Source organism: Vanellus vanellus (assembly GCF_965231255.1).
Source record: "Vanellus vanellus genome assembly, chromosome: 2".
NCBI classification, from domain to species: Eukaryota; Metazoa; Chordata; class Aves; order Charadriiformes; family Charadriidae; genus Vanellus; species Vanellus vanellus.
In genome coordinates, this window is record NC_138906.1 from 34,654,985 (window position 1) to 34,667,684 (window position 12,700).

The 12,700-nt window shown below is 39.6% G+C and overlaps 1 protein-coding gene across 5 annotated transcripts in view; it reads left to right on the forward strand.

Annotated features, from left to right (window-relative positions):
- HDAC9 (histone deacetylase 9) overlaps positions 1-12,700 on the forward strand; it is a gene marked incomplete at its 3' end in the record, with an annotated part of 276,027 nt that overhangs the window by 41,398 nt on the left and 221,929 nt on the right. For 2 of the 5 annotated variants that reach the window (XM_082498904.1, XM_082498908.1), the window contains exons 2-3: positions 10,199-10,440; positions 11,388-11,538. In XM_082498904.1, coding sequence (XP_082355030.1) covers positions 10,199-10,440; positions 11,388-11,538 — 393 coding nt within the window. Of the gene's footprint in view, positions 1-10,198; positions 10,441-11,387; positions 11,551-12,700 lie in introns of all 5 variants that reach the window. The other 3 variants (XM_082498905.1, XM_082498906.1, XM_082498907.1) reach the window with 2 other exon arrangements.

The window sequence follows — 12,700 nt, forward strand, 5'->3', positions numbered from 1 at the left end:
ATCTCCAGCTAATGTACTGAGAAAGCTGCTATCATCTTAATAATTCCCATAGTTTGCTTTTCCAATGCTGAAAAATTACAAAGGCAAATGTTTGGCATAGTGAGTAGAAATATCAGTTTCTTTCCTATACTCACCATCATAAGACCATAACTCTACTTGCTAATTAAGGTAACTAAATCATAAATAAACTGAAGAAAACCTGCTGTATTTACAGTTTTGAGTTGAGCTAGCAAATGTCTGAAACAGACTTGTATGTAAGGTAGTGACTTGAACTCAAATAAAGAAAGAGCAGTAAGTTGGATAGAAATATGAATATCGTTCTGATTATGTCAATTTTTATTTTTTTGACTCCTTAAAATGTTATTAATCTGAAGTTATAGAGGAAAAGTATACTAATGGGAATTTTGTTAACGAACACAAAACAAAAATGGTGATTTTCTTATCTCAATGAACAGAATCCCAATTAAGCTTTGTTTTCATTATGTTTGGTATCCACATATATATGGATATAAACAACACCATTTGTTAGTGATTTCTTCCCTTCTCAGTGCTTTTTCTGATCTTTCTGATTTTTTAGTTGACCTGAAACACCAGATTGACTCCCTCTGGTGGCTGAAATCATGTCTCTGCATTCCAGAGCGTGCCTTCCAGAGATCTCCTTAGTCTGGAGAGCACAAATTGTGAATAATATTTTCTAAGTTTAGTGTTACAACATTATAAAAATAGCAACAGCTTTTCTTTCTGTCTTACAGAGTGCAAAGTTAGTGGTAAGTTGCTTTTGCTATCTGAAATCTTTTGAGTTTAGGACAGATATTTACAGCACATGTTTTGAAGGAATCAAAGTAGGTAGTCAAAGTAAACTTAGATATGGACACTGCATGATTGAAAATTTACTGTGGTGAAAAGAGAAAGAATAGGAAAGAAGGAATTTAGGTAAGTAGTGTAATATTGATGATGCTAAGTATGTCACAGAATTACATGAACAAGATATATACCTAGTTTGGGATTTTTTTCAGCTCCAGAACATTATTTGATTTCAGAAGTAAGCATCTAAAAGTTTGCCTGTGCCAAGACACCCTTTTATTATAAAATGAAAGATTTCTGTAATATTTAGACTACAGCTGTGAACCTGAGATGTCTGTCTCCTTTCTTCAAGTAATTTCCCCACATCCCAAATAGCAGAATATGAGAGAGACTTTTTGTGATTACTTACTGCAAATGATTATTGTTTGGATCTGTACGCTATAAAACCACAACTGTCTTCACATTAATAAGGCAAAATTGTAAGAAAGCATTCTGGAAGATTGACATTTCCTTGCTTGTGAGTTCATAATGCTTTTTGTATATTTTATGTAATCTCTTTTACTGGAGTGCCTGCCTTATGTAATGTCTTAGTAATGGAAATGAGGCCATCTGCATGGTAGTCAAGGTTGTTCCCTGAAAGACATACTCTGTCTGCTGCAGAAAATAGATTAAATCAAGACCTTTAAAACCTTCACAACCCTTTCATCAAGCTGAGAGGAGGAGCTTCCTCAGAAACTCCTCCTTACTTCTTTAGAGCCGCCCATCTTCTCTGCCTGTTGAGGTCATTATCCATCCAACTTTGGGGTTTGACTGCCGCATACTATGCCCATCAGCTCTATTGCCATTGTTTTGTCCCTTTTCATATTCTGCCACTCCTAATTCAGTTCTGCGGTCCATAATAAACTCTACCTTCTTTCCTTTGCTTTGCATCATCATTGGGACCATGTCTTTCCCTTTCATTTTCCCTGCCTTACCCGTAATGTATTCTCTATGCATTCTGTAACCTCTTCTGCTGCTAGCTATCTGTAATCCAACAGGTGGACTTGTGAAAAATGGCAAGCCAGTGGTCTAGTATTATTTATTCGTTTTATTTCAGTCACTATGCAAATAAACTGGGCATTTTACATAAGCAGAGGAAGACAGGCTCTTCTGAGTATGCTGCAGTCCAAGGCAATGTGGTACAAAGAGGAGCAGAATAGGAAAAAATATATAATACAAACAAAATATCTTTGCTAATAAACATCTGCAATTGTTACTTTTGCATAGGATGCATAAAAGTTTTATTTCTGAGATAACAGAATAAGTAGTATTGTGTTGCTGGTCTCTGGCATCTCATTTAGTCTCTCGTTAGAAAGATTCTTTAAAAGGTATTATTGTCCTTCTGTTGGATTTTTCCCCTCCTCTGTGGGAGATTTCTGTTTGGTCCTCCCTTATTTCTGTGCTTGGGATCAAAACCATTTTTAGCCCCATGCTTCTCAAAGATCAGGACGTTCCATAAATATTTATTTAAAACATTGGAGTAATAGATGGTCTTTCTTGATTTCCTGGGTATAACAGAGAGGTTGTGAGCTGAGGAAGTTACATATACGTGATCGTTTTTGCTATGCAGTAAAAAAGAAGAAAAAAGAAAACCCTAAATACTGTAGCATCTTGGGGAGAACAAAGAGCTACAAAAATAAAATAAATAAATAAATAAAAAACCAAAACAAACCAAAAAAAAACCAAACCAAAAACTAGGAACTGGAAAATATTCTTTTCAGTGCATTTTGGGGGTCAGCCATTTTTTTCCCTAAAATACAAAGTTGCCAACAGTTCCTTGAAAGATTTGCACCGTATCTTGCTTTCCAAGGTTTTCATTTGGAGCACTGGCTGTCACACCCCTGAAATAGCAAAGCTATTTGGGGATACTTGTTCAGCAAACCTTCACACACTGTCTAATTTGCCTGGAGCATGCTGCTCTGTGATACTTCAGGATATACCCGCTGGCATGCCCAAATGGTACCTGTTTACCTTTGATATCCTCACTTCAAGGAAGAGTTTTTTCCCCTCTTCTCTTTCTCTATGTCATCCACTTGGGATTAGGGTAGTGGTATCCCCTCTGTGTGGAATTATTCAGCAAGCGTAAACTCAACGCTGCCACCAACGTGCCAGCAGCATTCACAGGTGGAGAAGAAATGAAAGAAAAGTAAGAGAAAATCATATGTTCTGGATGTATTTGGTACCACTCGTGGCAGCCTCGTGTCGTCTCTGGATGGGGGATGATGCGAAGACTGTAGCAGGTCTCTAGAACCCCTCGTGGTACCCTTTCAGTCACCCTTAGCAACCTGGGGGATTTGTATGCTGTCTTTTGTTGTATAATAGTGCCTTTCTCATGTGTATGTAGGATCTATCGTTATACCTGTTTTAAAAAGGGACGTGAGAGGAATCTGTTGTATCATGCTTGCTCTTTGTGATGTGATGTGTTGCAAGAATTATGTATGTGTGCAAGTGCGCGCCCACAGATTGATATCACAGGTGCTTTCATTTTAATTAATTAATTTTAAGGCTTTAATGAAGTGACCAGCAGATAGCGATACGCTGGCACCTACTGATTTGGAGACATTGTACCTACTTAGTTCTGCAACCACTAAGTGGTGCTGCCACCAAATCAAACTTTGGCTTCTTCAATACGATCTCAATGACAGTGGTACTGGTCCATGCACAGGAGATACACAGCCCAAATAATGATATTTCACATTCTTCCCCGTCACTTCTTGCGCACACGTGCCACGGAGTGGGCACATTATGGTCAAATAGGCTAACCCTGTATCAAACAGGATAACCATGTATCAACAGCATAATTAACACCGATATATTATCATTATTTAATAGTATCAGCATTATGTCATAGACTTTGGAACTGAGAAGAAAGTTACATAAAGTATCTACATTTTTAACTATACGTACATTTATCTTTGTCCTGTTTTTATCTTGCCTGCAGCAGCAGTGGCTGGAGTTTAGGATATTTGCATTCCTTGTATCAAAAGGGCATTTTCTGGAAAGTGAAAATGTGCCTGTCTGCTGATGGGTGTAGAAAACGTGTGTGTAAGGGTTCTCCTAGCTGAAATATAAATAAAGTAACTCAGAAACCCAAATATAGCTCAGCTTGGATTTCTTGATAACAGATCATCCCAGGCTTGAGTTTAAAAGCGTTTCACATTCTGATGTGATTTACTGGGCACACTTGCCTTTATTCCTCCAACAGAAGTGGTTGGCCTGATATTTGCATGAACTCTGGCAGGCTCATAAGTGGAACTTTGGCTCCTGTATTCAGTAGAGAAGAAACAGCGAACACTATAATGTTTAAAAACTTCTTGGCTATTACAAATTAGATGGCATTTATGTTTGTGTTTGTTATGACTGTTTGACTCAAAAGCCTATTTGCAGAGAAGGAATCTGATTTTAGTAAATCAATATAATAAAGCCTTTGATTTTTTACAAAAGCCAGCTAGCTGTAACTTCAATGTTGGTATTTCAAGGCCTCTCACTGATATTTTAGAAGTTTGTGGTTGTTTGAGCTTCCTTTCCAGGCCCTGGGGAAATAAGAGAATGGTAAATCAAAGCCCAGATCACTGTTTGCATTTATTTTACTTCTCATTATGACATGTATGCAAACACTTAAAAGAAATAGGGAAAAGGTATAATCATGATAAGATCCCATTTATAGAACAAAGGGGAATACATTTCTAGTCTAATTTATTACACTTCTTAATACTATAAACTCAATTGAGTGCCTCATCAGGTTTGACAGTTCACTTATACTTCTAATTTAGTGATAGTACTGTTTAAAATAATTAATGACTCTTGAAGGGTAATCCAAGAAAATAGCTGGAAAGTATTTTTCTGATCTAAAGCGTGTCTTAATTTCTTGTGCTTTTCCTTTCCAAGCAAAGAAGTTTTAAAAGTACAAGTCGCAGTCAAGTACTTAAATGCCGTAAAAAGTTGTCATGTTGCCTTTGAAAAAAATCTTCCATTTGCATTTGCTGTCTTTTTTCTGCTTTCCTTGCCTGTGACAACCAAAATACGGAGTACGAATGAGGATATATAATTATTCAAAAATATTTAATAACATTCAGTGAAATCTAAGTAACACTTTTGTTTAGTTTGGATGCAACCTTTAGCGTAATTGTGAGAGTGGAGAAAAAAATTTTGCTGGTTTTTAACTATTGGAAAAAAGTTTTGTGAGTGTCATCCTAAATCTGGATGCTTTTGTCCCCATACTAAAATGAGATGCTTCCGAGGCTGTCTTCTTTCACCCCTGTACTTGTGAGAGGAATTCTGCATCAAGCTTCTCAGGTGGCGTAAAGAAGCTTTGTCTATATTGAAGTTCACAGAGGAATGACAGATTATGCCAGCTGAGAACTGCGGTACAAAATTTTAGCCACCAGAGCTGGGATGATAAAAGCATCCCATGAGACGTGACCTAACCTTTCACAGTTTATTGATCATCTGATGTCACTAGTTACTCTTAAAATTTCGTCCTCTCGCTCCTGCAGTCTGCCACGCAGGACTTGCTGTGCCACAGCATCCCCCAAAAGGCCGTGAGCCGCCTCTCTTCTGGGGAATGGGCTCCAGATTAGGACATTTTTCTGCAAGTTCGCATGGGGTTGTCTTGACCCAAGTGCAGGACCCGGCACTTGGCCTTGTTAATTCTTTTGTGCTCTGATTATGTCATGATTGACTCACGGCTAATTCTTTGAATGAAGAGGCCAAATAGAGGCAGTTTCTTTTACAGGAAAATGTGCAAAACTGTTCTGGTTTGTTTTCATTTTATGAAAAGCATATGAAAACTATGAAAAGTACCGTACAAGCTAATAACTTTAGGTGGGCCCTGTTTTGTAGAGCAGAGTTCAAAAGAGTACCAGCAGTATAAACAGCTCTCCCATTCTCTCTTTTCTTTGTAATACTTCACCAAGTTGATGTCTGGGGTAAGGTGTGGCCGTTTCTTGGCAGAACGATTCTTCTAGATTTTACTTGTTTTGGTGTTTTTTTCAGGAATATGCTTTTATTGCCTAATACTGAAATTGCTAGTTGGAGGAGCTTGTCATCTGTCTTTTGTCACATGTAATTTTAATTTAGCATTCCAGCTTTTGTAGTCCTCCTTGCTCACTTCATAAACCTTAACTGCTTCTCCAGTAAAAGGCTGCCTTGGATGACCACGGCAGGAGAAAGACCCTCAACGGCTTCATGCCCTGTTCCTCTCTCCAGCCTTCCTTACTGTCCCAGCCCAAACACCATAACTGAGAAATTCCTTTGGGAAAGGGTTAGCTTGAATCCCTGCAGTCCCAGCGAATTCACGCGGTTCCTCTACTGTAACAATCAGAAATGTACTAGACGAGATGTTCTGGTAAGCAAGTCTGCTAGAATTCTTCTTCATTGCATCTGAAATAAAGAGTGGCGACTGTTCAGCTGATGGCAGCATACCTTGTTTAAGTTCCTTTTTTTAAAGATGGCATAAATGTCTGCCAAGAAAGGTAACTGCCAACAAAAAAAGGTGGTTGCCCCGCGTGGGAGATGGTGGTAAGAAAGTAGGCTGGTTTATTTTCTGGTATTTTCCTTGAGCACTTGTGATTCAGAAGATTTGTGTATTCTAATACACCAGAAATTGAAACTAGTCATGAGAAACAAAGTTAGAAATGCCTTCTCTTAGTGAAAGACTTACAGTTTTTCAGTGGTTCCCATTTTAAGGAATGGTTTCAGAAAGCAAAGCCTCAGGCTTAAAACAAGCTCTTTTACCTCTTTTTACATATGCTGCCAGCACCTAAATCTGCTCAACAAGCATGCCGTTTTACAAGTATCTTATTTTCTTTCCACGGCATGTCAAAAGCACTGCGGGAAGTGCCATCTATGGAATATAATGGATATGGACGCTCCTCTGAGACTATTTTTGTTGTTCTGTTTCAAGATAAAGGCAATTGAGTATTTATAGGAAAAATAAATACATCTGCTTTTTGCAGTGTGTTGTAGCTGAAAATTAAATATTTTTCTACTCAAATTTTGGCCTATTTCCTGGAATCACAATCACCGAGCTTTCAGTAACATTTTAGTTAATATTCTGCAGCCTGCAGTTGTATTCACCACAGCTAACATGAGCTCAGAGAGTTTGTCTTTATTTAACCTTAGAGAGGAATCCCAGGCTTGCTCCATAGTCAGCAGAGCTGTTGGGAAGGATCTGCTCCAGACCACGGTGGAGAGACTGTGGCAGCGTCCCACTCCGAATCGTGCCTGCTACAACATCGGTGATACTGGAAATCCTGCAAAATAAGGCTCCTTAAAGTGAAGCTAGCCTTTATCAAGCTCTGATTAATGTTTTCTTTCTTATCCATCCTTTTCATTCTTTGGCTAATATCCTGATGAATCCTGTTGTTAAAGTCCTGCATCTCACTGCTTCTAGTGATGTTTAGAAGTTGAGGGCACTGATGAGGACATTCCTTCTCTACCTGAAAAATCCACATTTCCTTGTGTGGAGGGGATGTAAAAAACATAAAATGCCCATGTGAGAGTAAACATTCTTCATCACCTTTGCTCTTTGGAGACTTAAAATCGCGTTGGGGTGGCAAGGGGGAAGATGCTTCAGCTAAAAGTCAAAGATTTTAAAGACGCCAGTCCTGATTCTCTGCTCCATTACACATTTTGCACACTGATGTAGCTCCAGGGGGCTGCGTTTTCTCTTTCTTGTCAGCTGCCTGTGGCATGAGGACCACCTAACAGACAGTAGCAAACCATTCGGTATGATTGGTGATTTTACAGTTACTTGTTTTGAATAATTTCATTGATGAGGTTGACTGTTATCCAGCTAACTATTCGCTATTACAGTTTTATGGCAGCAATTACCCCCAAAAGTTAGCATTTACTGTGTCAGCAGTTAGTAGTAGTATTGGCAGTAACCTTACCGTTAGCAATATTTATGCTAGGAAATAAACACTTGTCTTTATTTGTCAGTAAGCTGTGGCATTTAAATGACATGAAAGATCATGTATTGATTTCTGTGGATTCAAGTCTCTAGAATTACCCTGTTTTTTACTTTCCCTCACCTTAAGGAATGAGGTAAAGTTGAACTTAATGAAGTAGATATTCCAGCGCTAGATTCGTTATTTGAGTATGTGAAAATTGTTGAAAATGCGTATCTTATCGAGCTAAGCCTGATTTCAGTTGTACATTTTCCCAATAGCGGAAGGAAATTTCCATTGTTAGAAAAATCTGGAGGCCTCCCCTCATGAGAAGTGCTCTGAAAATGAAGAAGTGGGATGCTCATCCGAGGCAGGGAGTATAATCAGCCTGAATTGCTGCGCAGACCAGTAGGGGTTGATTTGTTGCCAGCGTCTGCAAAATAAACTGCGGGGTTCGGTTTGCAAACACTATTGCGAACCAAACCCTGCAGGGTTTGCCGAGCTCCGGTTACTATTATTGCTCCTGGTGAGGCTTATTATGCTGTCACAGAAGATGTAAGAAAATCCATCTCTCCACTTTAAACATGATAAGCCTTTGTCACCTACAATGCAATTAATGTTAAAAATAGAAGAGGGCCGATGATAAGATTGTGACTCGCAGGCAATGAGCCATTGTCCAAGTACCGGAGACTTATCTGGAGGGCCAGTCAGCCTACACGGGTTGCTGTCAGTTTGCTGATTGCCATTTCTCTCCGAGTTTGATGAAATATTCATGTCTTTGCTCTGCTCTCTGCAAGCACTATTGATTTCTTGTCTAAACGCCGCTATATTTAGTCTAGACAAATGGAATGTGGATTGCTGCAGAATAAATGGGATGAAAGGCTGGGGGGGGGGGGGAAGGGGGGGGTTGCCTGTCCGTTTCTCTTGGGCTGCGGCAATTATTTATAATCAAGAGTAGTTTTTGTAAGTTAAAGGTGATTTTTTATAATTTAGTGATTAGTCTCAGAACAAAAGTAAGCACTTGGACACGATCGTTCTGCTGGGATAGCAGGTTAAGAAAGCAAATTATGCTCTGAGGTTTACAGTCAGAGTTAGTAGGATTTAAAAAAAAAGGCCCTGAAAATCGTATGTTTCCAGAATTTTGAGAAGAAAAGAATATGGTCAGTAGAAGAGATTTGATTCCTTGTCTCTCCTTTTTATAAATTTTTTTTTGCTAATAGATTTTATTGTACAGTTAGAATTCAGTTCTGTGCATTTGCTGCAGTTTCAACTTCTGCTGCTTCAACTTTACTGCTCCTGCTTGCTAGAATATTTCTCCGTTTCCTTTTGGTTTTCTCCTTGAAAACAAATACAGCTGTAACAGAGAAAAGGGGGAAAATATACTGAAAATCTTATTCTCTAGTCATTTCAGACAGCATGTTTGTTTTCAGTTAATAATCTTATTTTCCTGTGGCGATAGTGGAGCAGTAGGAACAGGAGTGAATGTGTTTGTGTTCCACTGTCCTCTCGTGGATGGAATCAGAACTGCTGAGCTTGAGCAAACATCCTCTGCTACTACTATTCATTTTCCTCTTGTAGAAATGTTGTTACTTGCTAGATTTTTTTTTCTTTTGAAAGAGTATCTTAATACGAAAACCTGAGCTTTACAAGTATTGTAGTGAAAATCAGCAAATCTGTCTCTTTTCTGCTTTTTAGTCCCTTCAATTTAAATCAAGAGATGGAAAAACACAGGATTCTTCATTAACTACTTCAGTGGTCATTTAACAATATATACCATTGCTGCGACAAATTAGAATAAACCAAGATGTTTTCATTTTCTTACAAATCGTATATAGTGCATTATGTATGTCAAATCCACTCCAAGCACGGTGGTCACTTTTCAAAAAGCTGTATTAAAACTTCTCGTTTTGTGTGTCAACTTATTTTCCTGTCATTTTATGTGTTATTCCTATGTATTTGCCAGGTATATGTACATGCAGTAACTATGTAGCATCGGGTAGCTGTTCACGTGTAACACCATCCTCGGAAAATCTACACGCTAGCGTTGAGAAATCTCTTGCAATGCAGTGAGAACTGGAGAGCCTTCATCTTACACTGAAGAAGTGCCCTGAGTGCTTATTGTTAAGCATTAACAGTGCCTAAGAGATTCTCGCCAAATATTGCACCCTTAGGCTGTGACATGGTTTTAGAACTGGGTTGCCTGTTAGTCTATTTAGCAGAATATTAATCTGGGAGTAGTTTTGCAGAGAATGGGAAGAAAGTGGTAAAATAATTTGCAAAATCTCAAAGTTGCTAGTAGGGATGTCTGAAGTTTGCACGCAGCGTAGATTGCATTAGTGTTCTGTTAGGTCTGTACACTGAAGCGGCCTTTGAATTAAATTGGTGTTTTCCCCAGAGGAGTGATCTCTATTCTTCTTCTCCGGTTATATTTAATATATATACGTTTTGTTGTTTTCCTCCCACAGTGGATGTAAAGTCGGAGGTTCCCGTGGGATTAGAGCCTATCTCACCATTAGACTTGCGAACCGATCTCAGGATGATGGTTCCCATGGTGGACCCAATTATGCGTGAAAAGCAGCTACAGCAGGAACTACTTCTGATCCAGCAGCAGCAGCAAATTCAGAAACAACTGCTGATTGCAGAGTTTCAGAAGCAGCATGAAAACCTGACCCGCCAGCACCAGGCCCAGCTCCAGGAGCACATCAAGGTAGCAACATTCTTCATTTGTCCCTCACTTTATCTGCAAACTGAATGTGCTTAGGCAGACATGAAAAGGGAACATGCCTGAAAGATTTGCTGTGACCGAGAGATGGTGTTTGAGTGCTTATTTCTCTGTATTCGGGTGATAAAAGCCTTTTCAAGCAAAACTGCTAGCGCCTACCAGGAAGTCGTTCACAGCAGACCGAGGCAGTACTATGAGCATCATGAAGCTACCGCGTCCACAGGAAACCAAACTACCAATTTTACAAAGCTGGATTTTCAGCCAGACTTCAATATGGCTGTCTTTTCTGTACGTGCAGTTTTGAGCGTATTAAAAGACTGCTTTTTTGAGCTGCTCTTTGAGTTTGTGCCCGCAAATCAAATTGATAGGCAAATGTATAATATTTGCATTTGTAAAACGGAGGCAGGCCCCGAGTGTTGCGTTTGCACTCTTCTCTGAGCTGCCTCCTATAGTGTAAAAAGAAAATGATTTATGGGATTACATGCAGTGTGGTAGGATTGCTATAATAGATTTTGACCGGGAATTTATGATCTTGCCTTTCTTTTCATTTTTTCCTTCTGATCTACTTGCCATTATGCTACTGCGCTAAGCTTCCGCTCGATGGAGCTGACAAATGCAGCGGAGCACAGCAGCCAGAGTTGGGTGATGCACTGGGCAAAGAACCCTGTACAGTTTCCAGACGTTTTTGCCAAAAGAGAAAGAAGTGAAAACAGAGCAGCAGGCTGCTACCTGACACTAGAGTTCATTTTAGTGACAGCCAGTAATGTGCTATCCCGCTTAAAAGACTGGGGAAAGTTGGTTGAGAAGTGAAAAGAAGTGTAAGCCCAAAAGAAAGCACTGATACTCAGTTATTCAAGGGGGCTCTTTTAGCCGGGACTGACCTAGAAAACAGTGCAAACTGCACTTTCTCATGTCTTTTTGTTCTGTGCAAGTTACAACAGGAACTCCTAGCCATTAAACAACAGCAAGAACTCCTTGAAAAAGAGCAGAAACTGGAGCAGCAGAGACAAGAGCAGGAACTGGAGAGGCATCGCAGGGAACAACAGCTTCCTCCCCTCCGAGGCAAAGAAAGAGGCCGAGAAAGTAAGATCCAATGTACCGTGAATCCTAATAAGAAATTAATCTATTCCCTTTTGCCTTTTCCCTGCTGAAATGGATGATGAACAAGAACCTGCGGCAAGCCTATTACTGCGCGAAACATGCAACAAGAGAAGTCGAGGCTGTGCTTGCAGGAAGGCAGGGCCACCTGCTGCACCCACAGAAACACATCGCTGGCTTGTGTCCAGGCCTGTGTATATGCCGTTCAAGAATCTAGCTCTTTTTATAAAAGAGGAGGGAATTCGAAAGCCTAAAGCTTCGTTTGAGAACTTCTTTCTGAAGAGCTTATTTCCCAATACAGAAAGCACTACAAAATAGAAAAAAATCAAATTACTTGCTGATTAACTAATTTGAGCACTCTTTGAAGACTGAAAATATAATGACATATTTAAGAATATCTTTCGTTGAGACCAAAGTTCGTTAGTACTTTTTCAAACTGCCTCTTGTTTGTTCTTCATGCCATTTCATGAGGCCCAACCAAGAGTTATTTCTATGTCATATATAGCTCTAAGGCAAATGACAGATATAAAGCATACTGTTGGAATTTGGTGCTCACTAGAGGGAGACAGATACAAATAATTCTCCTAATTCTCCTCAGTGAGGTCAGTTTAAAAATCAGGTTGTAGAAGTACATTGTGAAGGTATTCAAAGTGAAGCTACCGTGAGCAGGTATCGTTACTTGCCCTGTTAAATAAGCACAAGAATTAACTGACAAAGACTGAAGCAGAAAAGAGCTGTTCATTGTGCTCATGGGGATCGTACACTCCTGCCTTTTTTTCTTGGTGGAAAAACATGTCAGTTCAACAGTTGTAGGTGTACCATATTGTAGACTTTAGATAATAAGGTGTCCATGGTGCTTCCAGTATTTTGGTGAACCTATGAAAGCATCACCAGCCCATTGACCCAGCAGGGGGAGGGTGGCAGAAGCTCCAGGAAGAAAAGGTTCCTGTAAATGGTGTGAAAAATCAGCCTCTATATAAACAGTTGGGCTTTATTAGTGCTCCCACCAAAGGAAGAGCAGCAATGGGAACTCAGTGGTTCCCTTCTCAGTTTGACTTGCTGGGTGGCTGTTCAGTATGTAGCAGGCAGACAAGCAGCACCTGTGATGGCCTGGGGCCTGGGCCCAGGCCCAGCATTTGCTGATGAT